General features: G+C 47.6%; 2 protein-coding genes across 6 annotated transcripts; one reads left to right on the forward strand and one right to left on the reverse strand.

The window, feature by feature from the left end:
- Positions 1 to 4,568: 4,568 nt before the first annotated feature.
- LOC121591938 lies at positions 4,569 to 14,096 on the reverse strand. Of its 5 annotated transcripts, none has more exons than XM_041913055.1 (16): positions 13,600 to 14,096; positions 11,984 to 12,833; positions 11,330 to 11,407; positions 11,112 to 11,251; positions 9,554 to 11,035; positions 9,157 to 9,479; positions 8,840 to 9,092; positions 8,568 to 8,767; positions 8,251 to 8,458; positions 7,925 to 8,175; positions 7,652 to 7,845; positions 7,429 to 7,562; positions 7,207 to 7,341; positions 6,710 to 7,136; positions 6,433 to 6,503; positions 4,569 to 6,341 (listed from the first exon to the last, which is right to left on the reverse strand). In XM_041913055.1, the coding sequence occupies exons 2-16, from the start codon at positions 12,578 to 12,580 to the stop codon at positions 5,465 to 5,467; spliced, it is 5,370 nt and encodes a 1,789-aa protein (XP_041768989.1). In that variant the 5' UTR covers positions 12,581 to 12,833; positions 13,600 to 14,096; the 3' UTR covers positions 4,569 to 5,464. The 5 variants fall into 5 exon arrangements, with proteins under 5 accessions (XP_041768989.1, XP_041768990.1, XP_041768988.1 ...); XM_041913056.1 differs by having other exon boundaries at positions 6,433 to 6,500; positions 13,600 to 14,095; XM_041913054.1 differs by having other exon boundaries at positions 4,569 to 6,359; positions 6,433 to 6,500; positions 13,600 to 14,095.
- A 1,262-nt stretch (positions 14,097 to 15,358) lies between these two features.
- LOC121594607 (protein lifeguard 1-like) lies at positions 15,359 to 17,115 on the forward strand. Its single transcript, XM_041918047.1, has 4 exons — positions 15,359 to 15,487; positions 15,641 to 15,888; positions 15,971 to 16,219; positions 16,287 to 17,115. The coding sequence occupies exons 1-4, from the start codon at positions 15,481 to 15,483 to the stop codon at positions 16,644 to 16,646; spliced, it is 864 nt and encodes a 287-aa protein (XP_041773981.1). The 5' UTR covers positions 15,359 to 15,480; the 3' UTR covers positions 16,647 to 17,115.
- Positions 17,116 to 17,623: the final 508 nt, after the last annotated feature.

Here is a 17,623-nt window from a genome sequence, read left to right on the forward strand (position 1 = left end):
GTATATAGAGACTTTGAGCTGATTGGCCCCATTCTCCTCTTTTAATCGGTGGATTAAATCTTAAAACTTAATATCTAACATTCTTCTTAGCAAGCCATTTGTGACTTGCAAATACCTTATACCGGGTAATCTCGGCTTCCTTAAAACTATCCGTTGATTTTATTTAGAATGTTTGTCTGTTTTACATGTGGTTTTGGTTAGAGTTCTTTATAAAGGCTAGTTATACGAAGGAATTTTAACAGTTTTCGCTGGCAATCGCTGTCTGATGAGAGGATGGTGTCGATGCTGTGGTCCAATTTGCAGGTGATGCGTTCTGCTGTATAACCATGGTATTCAGTTAGGATGTGACGGACGGTGATGTCGACGCCACAGAAACTGCATAGTGGTGGGCTGGATTTTTGCAATAAAAAGGTGTGGATGATTCAGGTGTGTCCTATTCGAAGTCATGATAGGATTCTCTGGTCTTGGTGTGATGGATGGTCTTTCCATGGTGGTGTAGGGGTCTTGTTCTCAGGAAAGAGCGGTCACTTTTAACCCAATAACCATTCCAGGTATTGGGTGCTTAGTCGTTAGGCCCAAGGAAAGGTGCGCTGAAGCAAATAATTCTTGATCATGTTAATCAGGTATAACGAAAGTTGATGCTGAAGGAGTTAGTGAATGAAGTAAGCATTCCACACCCTGTCGAACGCCTTTCACCACATTACAGTGGACATTAAGATCCGCTAGCTAGATTTAAGACTCGTTGACAATGGCTCACAGTCTCCAGAAGATTATCATTTTTAACAGTCTGCCAAAAGAGCTCAGTAGGTTGATCGGACGATAGCTGGAAGAATGTGTGGAACATGTACCGGGCTTGAGAATCGGGATCACTTTAATTTGGCTGTTTCATTCGTATCCAACTCCATTCAAATATAAAGTCCTCCATCTTTTGAATCCAAACAAAAAAAAAAACTCTAAACTCATCGACTGGCGATTCTGCAATGGACGTTTCCGATTTTATTTGGTAAGATAACAGTTTCTTATCTACAAATATATATAGCTTTGCTTCTGTTACTATGGATTTTTCTGTATAAGTTTTTTTTTCGTGAACGAATCCCTCGTGTCCTGGTGGTGGTGTGGTATTGTTTGTGTTTGTGAATGAGTATGTGAAGTGAAGTGAGTGTAGTTTAATGTGCAATTTATTCTCATCACTATCCGCTCAGCTACCAAATCTGATGGCAATCGAATAGGAAAACTCTAGTTTCACATGAGTGGTGTCGGTTGGTGGTGATGGTAGTAAATAGAACACTATCTCTCTCGCCGATTTTTTTTTCTTCTGCTCTATGTGTTTGGATTTGTGGCAAGAGACTTGCAATTACTTCTTTTTATTAGTTTTTTATTGTTAGTTTTTATTCTTCATTTACTGTTTTATGTGCATTTTCATCTAGAACAAGTATCAAGAGAATATCTGTGCTAAAACGCAAAACACAACAAAGCCCCGCAACAGCGTCTTTCGAGGGGTCGGGAACGATTTGAAAACTTCGTACTGTTTTGGGGTTTTTTTTGTTTTTTGTTGCAAACTCTTTCAAACTTCTTGTAACTAACTTTTCCTCCCATCTGCCTAACTCGCGCACTATCTAACGTTCATTCCGACAGGAGAGGAGGGCTAAACAATTTGACTAACATCGTTTCACTACTAATCTTGTGCGAGCTGTTAAGTAAATATCGTTTCGGTTGTGCTTTAAAATACCGGTGCACTCACCAAATCTCTCTTTCTTCTTCTCTTTCTCTATTAAAAAGAGGGGGGAAACAGACAATTTTTGTAGTTTTTTCTTCATCTTCTAATTTCTAGTGGTACTAGTGCTGAAACACCTACTGGAAGGATTCGAAGGCGGCGTACCCAGTGTTACCGATTGTAGAGTAATTTGAAAGTGGGAAAAACATTCGACACTTTGGCCTTGGCACTTATAGGTTTGACTGTTTTCAAAACAGCCGTTAAAGTATAGTTTAGAAAAGTAAAACCTTCGCCCCGCAATGCTGCTCTAATAAGTATACCAATACAAAAACAATTCTTATCTATCACTCTATAAGGAACCTTGTGTGGAAATTAACTATTCCTCTAATATACCTCTGCTACCTTCTCGTATAGGGCTACATTCAACTAATTTTTCAAACGTACAATTTCGTTGCCAAAAATCCTTCCAGTAGCGCTCACACCTTCCCATCTAATGGTGGAAGTTCTCTTCTTTGCCGGCACTCAAACGGGATCAAATGCTGTTAGACAAACTCTGCTGCTTGGAGGTAAAGGGGAGGGAGGGGTTTATGTGCCGCAAAGGAAATAAGATTGTTTATATCATAAGATTTCCATCACTCCACATGTGCACATGAGTGTATGTGTAAGTGTGGCTGTAATTGTGTGTGCATGTGTCGTCTCTCTGTATGCGTGTAAAGTTTATGTAGTATGTGTGTAACCCCTAGAACGCTATATCGCTCTTTCTTCTAGTCTGTTTATCCCAATTTTTCTACTTATTACTCTATTGTGGTAGTGCTGGAGTTGTTAGTTTTTTTTATGTTTACTTCATTTTAACCTCTCTCATTTCACTTTCGCGAATGAGTTTTGTTTTTCATCAATTTTTTCCTTAACTTTGCTTCATTCGATCGAAAATATCAACAAAACAAATATCATTCATGTTGCATTCAACATTTACATATTTTTTGTTCTCTCTCTGTTTCTCTCTCTCTCTCTCTCCCTACTTTCTCTCTATTTTCTCTCTCTGTATGTCGTTTCTAATATCTCTCGCTCTTGTTCTCTCTCAAATTACAACTACTTTTAAATAGACGATACTATATTTTGTTTTTTTCTTTGTTCTTTGTTGTTCTAATTACTATGTTTGGCGTTTAGAGATGTCCTGTTCTTCTTTCTTATTTTTTTGTTTCGTGTTTTGTTTGTCTCGTATTTTATGTGTTTAATTTACGATCATTACCCAAGATTCGGTTAAAAAAAACACAGTTTTTGTTTTTCACGTGAAAACTGTGTAATTAAGAGCTACTTTATCGTCCACCTTTGTGTCTGTTTACTTCGGTTGCCTTTTTAACGTAACTCATGCGTCGATTTTTATCAACTTCCATTCTTTTCTCTCACATCCCACACTAACGCTTGAGAAGAAACTCAATGCTAATAGAATAGAGCTTTTTTGTTACGTTCGTACTATGCACTCTTTTACGTGTTTCGGGTTTCGTTTGTATTCACTTTTCTGTTTCTGTAACATTCCCTAGTTTTGCTTGTATGTGTGCTTGTAGTGCGTGTGTGTTTGTCTGCAAACTGATGCTGATGTCTGGTCGGCGCACTCATCATCACACTGGAACAACACACCCATTCGATAGGAACGGCTATCAAGTTGAATGCAACTAGTCTAAATGACACCGAGAGTGGCACAGAGTGTGTATGCTATACAATGTTCGTAGTAATAGTTTTGCTGTTATTCGTTTTGCTGTCTTTGTTTGAGTTTTCTCTCCTACACTTTTGGTTCACCTTAAAGCTACCTTAGGTTTAAATACAATATTGTTATTTGTTTTGTGTTTTTACTTTTGTCTTTGATTTGCCCAATATCGTAGAACTTATAATTCAGACCATGTTCTTGATGTTAGTGTACTTTTGCTTCACTTTGTTTAAAGTCTATGTATTTCCCCATTCCTTCTTTATTCCCTTTTTGTCCATTTTTATTTTCCTTCATTTCGGTTTAGCTACGGCTTCTCAAGCCTAAGAGCGCGAAACGTTGTTTTGAGGATAATACAGGGTTTCCCACGATTTATTGGTCAGTTCCCATGATTTTTTGGTGCGTTCCCACGATTTTTTGGTCGTATCCCATAGATTTTTGGTTCGTTCCCATAATTTATTGGTATTTTCCGATTGGATATCAATACAATTGGACCAAAAAATTCTGCGAAACGACCGAAAAATCGTGGGAACGCACCAACAAAATATGGGAACCCACCAAAAATTGATGGGAACCGACCAATAAATCGTGGGAAACCCTGTAAGAGACAGCTTATGGAGGTTTGAAGTGTGCTACAGAGCTTATGATCATTGCAGTATCAGAGATTCTTCTGTATGATCATAAGCCAAACATATCCATCGACGAAATGATATCAGCTAATCTCGTTGTGTCATTGGCGGAAAATCGTCTGCCATTGGCGCATACATACTTCCTATAATAATAGTCAAACGGGGGCCGTTTACGTTCGTTTTACGTAGCCATGCTGCTTCACAATAGAAGTGAATACGGTAGAGAGAACAAGTTGCAATTGCTTTTTGAAGTTGGACCACACATGTTCTATGTATAACCTTAGTTTTAAGCACCTTTCTCCTCGCACAAAAATATGGCTAATTGGCAAATGAAGAATGTACCAAAACGTAGCTCAAATTCAACCATATTTCAGTAAAAGTTCAGGTAAAACTTCTCGGGGCTCTTTTTGCGTACTTTCGTTACCTCTTCACACACAAACACGCACACCTACATTCGCTCATCAGATTCACACACGTTCGTTCATTCACGCTTCCTTGTATTCTTAGTACCTCTTAGTATCTCTTAGTACCCAAGCCACTACAGAAGACATCAATTTACTATATATATATTAGGTCGAGATAAATCATTCCACTTTTAGTACTACAAAATCTCCCACTCCATCCCCCCCCCCCCATCTCTTCCCCGGATCGGAAGGGAAATTGAAGGTATCGAGGGGGAGCGAGCAATACCGTCGTAGAAAACCTAACGTCCACTGAACACAAGGAAGAAGGCTAGCTAACGATATTTATACTAAAGTAGGCACTCCTAGAGACACAGATAAATACTGTCATTGACAGATAGAAGTAATGTTCATAACACTCCAGGCCGCTCGGTTAATGATTCGATTTTGGTTTTGCTTGTCTAGTTGCCTTCTGCTTGTCTTCTGACTTTTACTGGAAGGACCGAACGCCTGGGTGTGCCATGAGTAGGCAAACGATAAAACGGAGGTCTAAATATCATTCGTTAATAGATAACGATCAATCACTGATTAGGATACGTACGCATTTGTTAAAACCGGCAGTAGCTGCTACAGTTTGTTTGATTTCTGATGCCGGTTACAGTGACGACTTTGCTTGTCGTCGCCGCTCGACGATTTAGATACCTTTACCCCGTGTGTGTGTGTGTCTTCTTAGAAAACGGAGAACTTCCACCCATTCCCCTCCCAACCTGCACACTCCCGACTGCTTCTTCGCGCGCATAAAAATCCCATTTCAGGTTCCTTGTTATCAGGTGCTAAAGTTTTGTTTGGAAGGTTCGTATCACTGTTTTGATACCAACTACAGTCGCTACATTCGATTAGCTGGATAGCTGGAGTTCCGGCGACCGTTCTAAACGGCGCTCGCTCCAAGCGCTATAAGGATGCCTATACGGTTATGTTAGAGTTTGGTGTTTACTTCTTACTTCCCCATTCCGACCTATTATGTACGGCGGCTGGGCCGCTTCGGTTTACTGCCGGTACTGTGGTTCCCCACTTCGGCCGGTACGGCCACTATTGCCTCCTCCACGTCCGCACCTTTCCATCGCGTCTGGCCATACTTTAGCCGCAGTTCTTCGTGCAGCTTGTCCCTCAGCATCGCGCTGCCCGTGTCCGCCTCGAGAAAGGGTGGCGCTAGTCCGTGCGCTACTCGTTCATTGATGGGAATGAGCCGCCTGCGGCTCGATTCGTACAGATCCAGGTTCAGCGGTGAGCGGCGGGAGCGCTTTTTGGTCTTGACCGGCAGGATCGGTTTCTCCTCGCCGTCCGGTTTCACACGCCCCTCGGTCCCGACGGTGTCGCCCGACCCGGCGTCCACCGTGTCTAGCCCGCCCGTGGCCGCTGTTAGTTTGCCGTTGAACGTGTCACACTTGAACACGGATACACTTTCCCTACTGTTGTTCTTACCCGAGTACGTGTCGAACTTGGAGCTCGAGCCTGGTTCCGCCGAACCGGCGGCGCTGGCGGCACCCTTGCCAAACGTCTCGAAGTGATGGGACAGGTCGGGCGGTGAACTGGTGGCCGCATCACGGCTCAACCGTCGACCGATCGTCCCGAGCCGCTCGCTGATGATACTGTCGGTGCTGAAGCGCCGCACGTTAAGCGACGAAGAGAAGGACGAGCTCTTGCTGCCACCGTCCTGGCGCGATCGGCCAAACCCGAATCCGGCCCTCGAAAGCCTGCCCGGGCTGGCTCGCCGGCTCGCGGAGGCTGACGCTGACAGGCGCGATCCGGCTGGATGGATCTCGGGAAGCAGCGCTTGCGAGGTGCTCTCCGACGTAGCCGACAGTGATGCGTCCACGTCCGTGTCTAACTGCACCCTGTCGAGTTTGATGTTTCTGGGTCGGTTTAAAGTACACACGCATAAGCCACACTGAGTACAGAAAGAAGATGGGAAAAGCATGCACCTACCTGCGTATTTCCTGGATCATTTCGAAGAACTGGGCTTTGCTCTTGCGGCGCCGTCTCTGCTCATCCTCCTTCTGGGCCAAAGGGAAAGCGCGCGTTAGTTAGGCGAAAAGTAAACACAAACCTAGTGGTTACGGGGGCGTGCCAATGTTCAGGGGAAAACGACCGTTTGGTCGAATTGTTTTTTGTTTTCATTTTTTAAACATTAACAGTACTGAGTAAGGTGCAAAATTTCAAAGCTACCCCAAAAACCCCCTTTCCTCCCAAGTGTATACATTACCCGTTTGACGCTCTTCTGGAACAGACTCGTGATCTGGCCCTGGCGGATCGTGTGCACCAGCTCCTTGGCCGCATGGTGGGGCGAAACCAGCTCAACGCAGTTGATAAACCGATACAACTTCTGGCTGAAGAACATGATGTTGCGGCTCTTCCAGATCGTGTCCTTCGGCTGGTGGCGCAGTATCGGCAGCGTGTACTTGTAGAACACGTGCTCGATGATCAGTATCAGCACGCCGAGCACCATACCGACGCCGAGCAGCAGGAAGACACCGGCAACCGCCGTCACACCGAGCGGTTTCGGCTGGGCCATTTCGCGATCTAGCTTGAAGCATGGCAGATCGCCGTACCATTTGGCGGTCAGTATGTCCAGGTAGCCATCGTGCGAGTACTTCGAGATCAGTGCGGACATGGTCTTCTTTAGTGGGAACCTATTCCAACCGAAAAAGGAGTTACTATACACGTTCATGAATGGTTCCCAGTGTTTTTAGGCAGACTTACCCTTTGGACATTCCTATCGCGTAGGAATCTTCAATATAATTATCACCTATACGCTGCAAGGAGCAGCTTTGGTCCGTACCACGGTAGTAATCCAATATTGGAGTATCACACATCAGTAGATCGATGGTGCGGTTTCTGTTTAAAGAGAGAGAGACATTGAGCAGAAAATTAGTCACAAGATCATAAGGACCTCCAGTCCTTTAACCGGTCGTTGCTACATACTTTAACCGCTCGATGCCTTCGTCGATACTTTGGAGTTGATATTTTTTCATGTGCTCCCAGAGCCGCTTATCGTTCTGCTGAACGTACGATTCGGCGGCTGTGGCAATCGGCGAACCAACTCGTTGGGTGAGCATCTGCACGAAAAATCCCATCAAGATCACAGATAAAGATCACACAGAATAGGCCGCTGGAGAACCGTTGTGGGCCCACACCAAGTACTTACCGACATTTCGTAGTATTTCGCCTCATTGTGGAACAGTAGGCCCGCTATCAGCGCCGCAATGTTGGCAGTGTAGGACGCAATGAAAATGACGCTGAAGCCACCCCATACGTTGATGAGAAATTTGTTGGGCCACGATTTCGGTGCCTTGAAAGCGACCAAATGTCCACAGAGCAGACCCCACATTACCCAGAGAGCTGTTATCGAGTGGAAATGGGGCAGTGAATGAGCATTCCCGGTTTGGCAGGCTTCATCGTCCAGCATTACACTACATACCCGATGACATGCTAAAGTTTTTGCTTCGCTGCCGTCCCCACGGGTTCAGCCCGAACGGGCTCAACCATTCATAGATCGCTACGGCCACGGCAGTTACGTTGAGCGACGTGAAGATCGCTATCCAGAGCTCGGGTGAAAAGGGCAGTAGAAACGCTAGCAGCGGTATATCGGTGGCAGCTTCCGGTGCTGCCAGCAGGGAAACGCCACCGTGGAAGTACGGTATCGTAAAATCGATCACCTCCGAACGAGCTCTGAAAATGATATAGTAGATATAGCAATTGTTATTCTTAGCCCCGAATTGGTTTGAAAATGTATACTTCACTTACTTGGAAACGCTTAGTGGTGCAAAGGAAAGATCGGCTGTTCCGGAGATAAGATCACCAATAACGCCATTCCACAGTTGGCGTGTGCGTACCGGAGGGGCAGCGGGAACTTCGAATGGGTACTGAGGTCCTTCATCCCTGACGGTGGCGTTAATTCCACCTTGTGAGAGCTTCAACTTGGAGCCTCGTTTGAGGCTTCTTCCCGATTGAGCTACAATGATGACATTACAAGTGTAATTACTTCAATTTAAACCCGAGAAAGGTGTAACCAAATCATGGCCATAAACTGGACAAGCATCACAGTCAAGTCATAAACGTACCGTCAAACTTTGACTGTGATTCCACGTGCGTGGGTACTGCCGGTTTCCTAACGTTCGTTGGCGGTTCTGTCGGTTCCGGCGGCGGTGGTACTCTCCGTCCGAACAATCCATCGTGCACGATGTACAGATGGAAATCGAAGTTAATTTCCGTGGCCAGCTTCTGGAGCAAATCCATCGACAGGCCGTAACAGCATCGTGTTCTACAAGCAAAGTAAACCGTATTAACATTCTTCGAACGTTTTTGCAGAAACCTAATCCTCATTGCGTATTACCGATAGAGTGGATACTTCTGGCGCGGCTCCTCCTGCAGGTGCAGGCTAGAAGCTGGCTGGATTTCTCTCAACCGATTGCGCCGCTCGATTTCGTTGAACATAAGCGTAAGATTGTGCCGGCCGGTGGTGTATATTTGGTAGCAGATGAGCCCGCGCAAACACTGGCCCTCCTCGTTGACGGACGATTCCATCACGAACGGTGGTGCGACGGAAACGACCACGCGGAACATGGTTTTCGCTTTGCCGGCCAGTCCTAAGATGCATAGGTAAACCAAGGTCAGATCACATCGTTGGTGGCGCAATGTTCGTATACATACCGGACACGGTGACATCTCCGCCGGGCCATATTATCGTATCGAGATGTACCGAGCGTCCCGTAATGAGGCCCACGCGACGCCATTTGGTAGTGATACCGGTTCCAGCCGTATTAGGCGCCGTTCCATTAACCGATGGGTTGGTGTATCTTGCTCCTCCCTCTCCTCGATCCGCATGGTGGTAGTCTCCCCTTGGTGTTGATGATGATTGTCTCGCTGACGGCACGAGGTTCAGCATTTCAAAATGGCTCACGAGCGACTTTTCGATGAACCCGCTAGCGATCGGAAAGCCGGACAGTGCCTGCCGGGCATTTTGCTGTAGATTCCTGGAGGATTTAAAAAAGAGGGACATGTTAAGAACTATGACCAATATCTCACGAAAACGCGTTAGTGTACGTACTTCGCAAAGTTGAACGCTTTAGCCAGCTCGACCCGATTGATCGTACCCATGCAGCCGCCCTTGTACCGTGTGGCACCGCCCCGACTTCGCCCACGTCCATCGCCTCCTCCTCCTGCACTGCCGCTGCCAGCTCGGTCCGTGTTGTATTTGTGATTCGTGGTCGCCGACCACCAGGTGCTTTGACGCTTAACTCTAGAACTATTTGTACTACTGACATCACGTAAATTTGCACTACTATTGCTTATAGGCGAAATAATATCGTTCGTTCCGTGCACTGGTACGACCACCTCCTGCTGCTGGCTCGTTAAACTAGGTTCGTGAACACTTGGTTGAGTATTTGCACTGTTAACTGGTAATGTTAAAATTTCGTCTCCCTGTTGCTGCCGGTCGCCGCCCGGTACGGAACGTTTCTGCTGCATCTGCATCGGTCGCTGCTGGCGTTCCCGCTGGCTCTGGGGAGGCCCTTTCGTTTGGTCCTGGGTGCCACTGCCACCGCGTCCGCTGGCGCTACCGCCCGTCGGCCCCGCACTACCGTCCCGTCCCGATGGTCCACCACGTCCTTTGCCGCCCCCGGCGGCCGGCGTATCGTCCCGCTCGACCTTGGCCCAGGTGGCGGCAAACAGTCGCACGGCCGCACGAATAAAATGGCGATCGATCTTCATCTTGATCGGTCGCAGCGCGAGCAACCCCACCGGGAAGTCCTGATTGTGATGATACAGCACGTGGCCGGAAGAGTTGTGCGGTTTCAGGTACTCGCTGCTACGCTTCAGCTTCATCTCCGACCCTTCCGCGGTGGGGTACTGCTCTGCCTCCACCGCCGTCGTCGTCGTTGCGCTCAGTGGCAATGCCCGCTCGTCCTCAAAGTCTTCAAACTCGTCCGAATCCACTGGCAGCTCATCGAACCGTTCGGTGCGGCGGGCCACATTAACCACCGTATTGTTATTGTTGTTGTTCATCTTGCCCCTTGCTCCATTTTTGGGCGCTTTCTCACCTTTACTGCTGCTAGTTGGTCGACGTGCTTTGCCCTGCTTTGCGCCGCTGCCCGACTCGGTCACCGCGCCATCCTGCTTGGGATTGATTAGAGCCGCACTGCCAAACCGGGCCTGCGAGTGACCGGTGTCCAAGTAGGAGCGGGTTCGATTTTTGCGTAACCGTGGATCAAAGTCCTCAAACTCCATCCGACGCTCGACGAGATCGGCCAGGTGCGACTGGTGCCGCAGGTCGAACGTGTCGTAAAAGTCCGTCTCGAGCTCGCTGCGACCGCCCAGGCCCACGTCCAGCGGTTGCTGCTGCTTCGGATCGTAGGACGGTTGGCCCGAATCGTAGAACTCGGTCGCGGACGTCGTGTCCATCCACAGCCAGACGAAGTGTCCGTTCAGCATCTTCATGCGCTGCGCTTCGGCCATGATCAGCCGCGCTACCTTCAGGTTGCACAGGACCAGCACCACGCCCTTGGTGGATCGTGAAATGAAGGCAAGTTTTCTGGAAAAATAAGCGATAGTGGCCCATGATCATGTAAACATTTCGTTTCATCATTTTGGACTGTAGGAGGACTTACTTGTAAATTAAATCAAAGTTCGTTGGTAGTGTTACTATGATTGGATTGAGCGGCTTCTGGCGTAGCGGGGCGCCCTTCTTGCCGCTTATAAGCACGTACGTATCGACATCGCACAGAATATGGTATGAATGCCAGTGAACCTGCAATTAGCGTGTCGGATCAGATATGTCAGATGGCGTTCTTCATTTCAATGTCTCCAGTGCCAAGATTACACTCACTTGTAAAAAGGTTGCTCTAATGGCTTCAAAAATTTCCCTAGAGGATGGCTGCAGTATTGCTTGTAATTTGGTTGATAGCTAGCGAGTAAAGTCAGAAAGAATTAGTACAACATTTCGTGTTTCAAACACGCTCTTAGCAATCTTACTATTGATGTGCTCTATAGAGCGCACCAACAACTCCGATCAGACTCCGGTTCTTCTTAGTCCGATTCTGACTCCGACAAAATCGGAACCACTAGTTCCGCTCGGAGTTGGTTGGAGTTGGAGTCATCCGTAGTCGGAGTCGTTCGGAGTCGAAATCGACCGGAGTAGGATTCCACCGGAGTCGGAGTCCACCGGTGTCGGAGTCCACCAGAGTCGGAGTCATACGGAGTCGTGGTCGTGCGGAGTCGGTCTGTGTCGGGGCTGGAGCCGGCCTGTGACTCCGGTGGACTGCAACTCCGGTGGACTCCGACTCTCGACGACTCCGACTCCGGACTACTTCGGACAACTCCGGACGACTCCGAAAGACTCCAGACGACTCCAGACAACTCTGGAAAACTTCAGACGACGATTCCAGTCAGGCCTACCTTCCGGAGTCGGTTAGGAAATTTTCGGAGTCGGATCGTAGTCAACTCCCGATGTTTGCCAACGTTACCCATCACTAGTTCTTACCTCATCGTAGGAGTTGTGCAGTGTAGCAATGCCTCCCTTCGCCCACAGTACGGGCACCTTCATCGCGTTCCCGGCCAGCGCTAACGATTTGGCCGCCGGACTGTCGCCCACGATCACCATCCCGGACAGTGGCATGCCGTCGATCGAGTCGCACGTGGTCGTCATCAGCTTGGACGAGAAACGGCCACTGTCCGGCAGGTTGATGTAGATCGGTCGGAGCGGCGGGCCCTGCGGATGCCCGAACGGAGGGCCCATGTCGATCAGCGTGCGGGCCAGCGTACGGCCCCATAGCTTCGCGCCACCCGTTACCGCCACCGCAAAGTACACTGCATCCGGTCGCTCGGGAAAAACGGGCTGCGAACCGTCGTCCACGGAGAATGCGCCACCGGCCGGATGTGCTTTTAACATTTCCGCCGCCACCGGTCCACCGGCAAACTCGACGGTCGCATCGGCGTCTAGCGTTTCCTCGCTCGAGCTGGCCGAGGATGGGATAGTCAGCCCGGCAAGTGCCAGCAACGACAGTAGCAGCTCTACCACCAGAAGCGTTGACGACCGTTTCCAGGGCAACGCGAACATTATTATCGTACGGATGTTCATCGCTTTTTTCTGGTAGTGGGTGGGGATGGGAGCTGGTTGGATGGCAGCGACCGTACACCTTTCCGCCCTCCTCCTCCTCCTCCTCCGCCTCCGTTTTCTTCTCACCGGTTTCGTAACTGTTCGGTTGCGGGTCTTTGACTCCCCGGTTATTTTTTTTGCTTTCTTTACCGGAAGTGTTCTTCGCCTACGCCTTCTGGCTGATTATGCATGTGCCACTTGTCCCGGTGCGATGAGTGGACTGGAAAGTGTACGTCTAGAAAGAGAGAGAGAGTGTGTGTGGGAGAGAGAGAGAGCACATGTATTGCACATATTTACCACAAACAAGTACAGCTCATTGAACAACAACAACAAAATTAACACTTCAGAATTCAGAATTTTAAAAACGGACAACCATTCGAATAACACGCGCACAACATCCTGACACGCACCCACACACACATACACCCAGTCACGGCCGTGCACACACTGTCACTATCACGGTTGATTATATAATCATTACGTTTAAATCAGAACACACATCAGCAGCAGCCCTAACGCCTCTCGATGCATGAATTCTTGACGGCCGCTAGCAACGTGACTCACTCAGCGCCAACCAACTCATGGACTGTGTTGGGAGTGAGCAACACCAATCAGTCCTTGAGGGGTAGGGGGTTGGGAAACCTTAGCACCACCAACATCCTTTGCATTTTTTACTCATTTCTGCTCACCGGATATTGAGATTTCGATCTGCCCGTGTAACAAGACAGTGCAAGGACTTGGAAGCGCTGCATCATAGCCTCCTTCTATACAGCATTATTGTGTGGGATTTGGGTTAAAGGGAAGGAACAAACTGGAACGGAACAAAAGGTGTGTGGGGGGGGGGGGGGAGGTTGGGTGAATGTTGTCGAGAGTTGCCAACAAAAAGGAGCAGGAACTTGTTGACATAATAATCAGGTTGTTCTTTGGCTGTGTATAACTCCTTCCCCTTGTCTCACTTCCTTCCCTCTCTCTAACTCACTCAATTCCCTTTCTTTACCTACCGATTGATGCTAGTGCCATATGCCGCTGATAATGCAGGTTTCATAATTTGCCACCTTTTCGCTCCGTATCTTGTCCGTTTTTCTCCTTATCCTTTTCTTTCTGCCGATGTGCTAGGTTTTCTTGCAGGATTCACACTACCAGTTCACTTTCGATGGTTTGAAAACTTTTCCTCCGTTGTTTGGCTTTTCTTTCCTTTTTGGCGTAAGCGAAATGAAATTAAAATCCAATTGGAATTCATACGCAGTCAGAATCGTAAAGGAACAGCCAGTTGTTTCTCGCAGGAAATGAGCTTGAAGGATATGGATGGTGGTTATTTTTGCCTTTCCTGTGTTCCCGTAGCAAAAATGACACCCCCGCGCGCACCCTGGCTCTCTTTTTCTCACTCTCTCTCTCTCTCTCTATCTATCTCTTCCTCTTTACTCCCTCACAGAGCCTGTGCAAATCCACCGAGCGGAATCCACTGGCTTGTGGCTGCAGCTGCTGGCTGACTGTGGCGCGGCCGACGACACAGATGACACGTAAATAACACCTCGTCCTCGGCACGGGGGTTGATGATATCCTTTACTTCAAAACATTGAGGGCTCACGCGAAATTGGGAGCAAACGCGGGAGCGCACGCTCGGGTGCGCATGTGCACGTCGCGCGCCACCACAATGTTATCATGTCGCTCGCGTATGTGCGGGCGAATTTAAGTGCGGAGATGGTGCGGAAAGGATGCTGGATGATGTCTGAGTTGCCTGGAGCTGGTCGTGAGGTCGAAGCATCTGTACGGCGGAGTGATAAGGTTGGTCCAGGAAGCGTTTACACCGAATGCCGAATACGAGTGGCCCAAAATGACGTTGGGCTGTGGGTTTTCAAGAATTGAGTGATTCGTTTCTCCGGAGTAGGGATCAATCCAATGTTGGTGAAGATATTGAGATATTTAAATCGGTGGTGGAGTGCGGGCGGATCACATGATAAAGTCTTCCAAATTGCCTACAAAGTAGCCCGAATCATGGGGTTACATCTCGCATGTGTTGGTCCCACCATATGTATGGTAGACTATACCGGCATGGGTAAAACCAACCAGTCACTGTTAACAAAGTCATCTCCATTAAGAGGTTGTAGACGCAGGCGTTCGATGTTAAACGAAATAAGCATCTATAATGTTCAGAGATGTCTGGTGGTTAAGTCGTCATCTCGCACGACTTAACAAGCGATGTCCGTCCAACATGTGAATATTCCAAGGCTCGAATGTATGTATAGGCTGGCTTATCTACGAGCAGGACATTACTCCAAAAAAGGAAGATTGTGCAGATAACTCATGTTTTTGGATCTTATATTCAAAGAATTCGCCATATGTCACTCTTAAAATCGTCCGGCAGATATCTGAGCAAATGAAGCATTCGGTAGTTGTCTGCTAGTGACGAGAATAGTGGACGAAATTTGACCGATAATGGAGAAAACGGACAATCCCAACGGGCTTTTGTGAGCATGTTTCTGATGATCACGTGGTCTGAGTATGCTGTCCCCAAGAAAAAACAGGCGTGTCTTCCATCAACTTCCGTACCAATTTTAGGAAACCCTTTTTTCACTTAACCCTTTAAAGTTACTCGTAACATCCAGAAATCATGCTCGAAGTGACATTTTTTTACATTTAATTCATATATTTTATTTTTATTGTTTTGGTTTCAAAACATTTAAATTCTCAGAAATTCAATTGCACCGTTTTGTTGTCCTATGTCCCCTGTTAGCACCATAGTCTTGTCTGATCTGTCAAGGCAGATGTCATTCCAATGGAGTGGAGGAGACGAGAAGAAAAACACGATTCTACGCAGAGCATAGAAAATTAGTCATATACTTTTATATTGCTTAATCCAGTGTAATATTGACGGCTAAACGATGCAAGGTAAGGAATCCCCGTCTCGGGCAAACCGCTCGACGTCCGGGAAAACCTCCCACGGCACACCGAATCAACCAAACGACCTGCAGCTTCGATGCTACATCATCAATTTTTTTTTCTTCTGCATCATCCAATTGTACCTATTGTTTACTTTGGCAGGGGATCAGCAGCAGTTCTTTAGCAGTGGTACGTCCTATCCGCAGCAACAGCCAGGATATGGTATCGGGTTTGCGCCGCAGCAGCCCGGAATGCAGCCCGGCTTTCACCCAAGCGCGTTCGCGCCATCGGCTGGCTCGCCGGACGGTTACTCGCCGTACGATGCAGAATCCGCCACGGTCAAGGGGTTCGATTTTAACGATCAAACCATCCGCCGTGGCTTCATCAAGAAGGTGTACTCCATCTTGACCGTAAGTGTTTCGAGTACGGTGTTTGCTTTACTGTTTGTTAATTGCATTATTGATATCTTTTGCTTTTCGCTGCCGTCACCAGCTGCAACTATCGATCACGTTCGTGTTTGTTGCCTTTGTCATGAACCATGAGCCGACCCAGCTGTTTATTCGCCGCAATCCGTCACTGTTCTGGATTGCGTTCCTGGTGATGATCGGCACGATGATTGCCATTTCCTGCTGCGGTGAGCTGCGCCGTAAGGCGCCGGCCAATTTCATTTTTCTGGGATTGTTTACCTTTGCGGAATCTTTCTTGGTATCGATGGTTGCTGCGACCTACAAATCGGAAGAGGTAAACGTCATCGTCCCGTAACAAGCGAGCTCTTTTTCTAAGGTCCACAATTTCTCTCCATCTCCAGGTGCTGTTAGCATTCGGCATAACGGCGGCCGTCTGTCTCGGGCTCACGCTGTTCGCCTTCCAAACCAAGTGGGACTTTACGATGATGGGCGGCATCCTGTTCACGGCCGTCGTGGTACTGTTCCTGTTCGGTCTGATTGCCATGTTTTTCCCGGGCAAAACGATGCAAATTGTTTACTCCTCGTGCGGTGCGCTGCTCTTCTCCTTCTATCTGGTGTACGACACGCAGATCATGATGGGCGGCAATCACAAGTTCTCCATCAGCCCGGAGGAGTACGTGTTTGCGGCGCTGTGTCTGTATTTGGACGTGATTAACATTTTCCTTCACATCCTCTCCATCATTGGGGCATCGAGGAATTGAAGCGCTTTCTACATACATTTTTTCGAAACGATCTGTGTGTTGTTCGTTTGTGTGTGAGTATGTTATAATACGAAGATGTTTTAGGGTGGTCAGAATGATGGCGGTAGCGAAAGCTGTGTTTTAGGGCATGGACTGCTAACGAACTGTAACGGTAATGTGTACGGAGGAGCGATTGAAACTTACACGCGGGTCTTGCACGTAAATGACACACGACGCACACAGTTAGCTCTTTAGCCGTGAGTATGATTCAGTTCCGTGGCCAATCTATTCAACCCTGCGTGCTCCACTGTCGTACGACAGGCAGGCGGGCAGGCAGCACCGTACGCATACCTCTCAATATATCGAAAAATGTATTTATCCTCCCCTTCATGTAACGGTCACCGGTACGCGGATGGTCTATTCATTGGTTCTAATGAAGCTATCTGCTGAATGTGGGAAACAGTAAAAATAAACTTTCACAACGACTTTACATGGCTGTATCAAATCGTTTGCAATGTTGATTTGCATTTCACCTGATTTTTTTTGCAAATGTGACAAGAAAAAGAAACTCCATACTCTACAAACTCCATCAGAAATGATGAAACTAGTGCGAGGGAAAAATGAAGATATCGTCGGAATCGATTCCGGAAAGCTCCGAAATTTTATGGAATCGATTCCGGATGGTAGGGCCTAGATTGGCTCCCGAATCGGAATCGGCTCCGGAATCAGTGTCAGTTTTCTGCATCTTCATGAGAATAGGCGTTAGGGCCACGATCCTATTGATAGCCGCAAAGAATACAAATTTGCTTGTAAACGATCCATTCTCATGGAGATTCCGAGACAGAATTCGTTTCTGAAACCTCTGAATTTAATTACAGAACTGATTCTGACTTCGGAGCCAATTCTGATACCGATCCTGGAGCCGATTCCGTTTCCCGGGTGATGCCGATTCTGATTCCGGATTGATTCCGGAACTACCCAAATTGATTCCAAACGCA

The sequence above is a fragment of the Anopheles merus genome, chromosome 2L (assembly GCF_017562075.2).
Source record: "Anopheles merus strain MAF chromosome 2L, AmerM5.1, whole genome shotgun sequence".
Taxonomy (NCBI): domain Eukaryota; kingdom Metazoa; phylum Arthropoda; class Insecta; order Diptera; family Culicidae; genus Anopheles; species Anopheles merus.

Bases quoted from the DNA above. Each gene is read 5' to 3' on its own strand.
- LOC121591938 (XM_041913052.1), bottom strand. From the start codon at position 12,580: ATGAACATCCGTACGATAATAATGTTCGCGTTGCCCTGGAAACGGTCG. The intron at 7,563-7,651 runs GTAAGTACTTGG...TTTTTCGTGCAG, and splicing joins CGAAATACTACGAAATGTCG to ATGCTCACCCAACGAGTTGG. The intron at 6,360-6,432 runs GTAGGTGCATGC...AAACCGACCCAG, and splicing joins ATGATCCAGGAAATACGCAG to AAACATCAAACTCGACAGGG.
- LOC121594607 (XM_041918047.1), top strand. The intron at 15,889-15,970 runs GTAAGTGTTTCG...TGCCGTCACCAG, and splicing joins AGGTGTACTCCATCTTGACC to CTGCAACTATCGATCACGTT. The intron at 16,220-16,286 runs GTAAACGTCATC...CTCCATCTCCAG, and splicing joins CGACCTACAAATCGGAAGAG to GTGCTGTTAGCATTCGGCAT.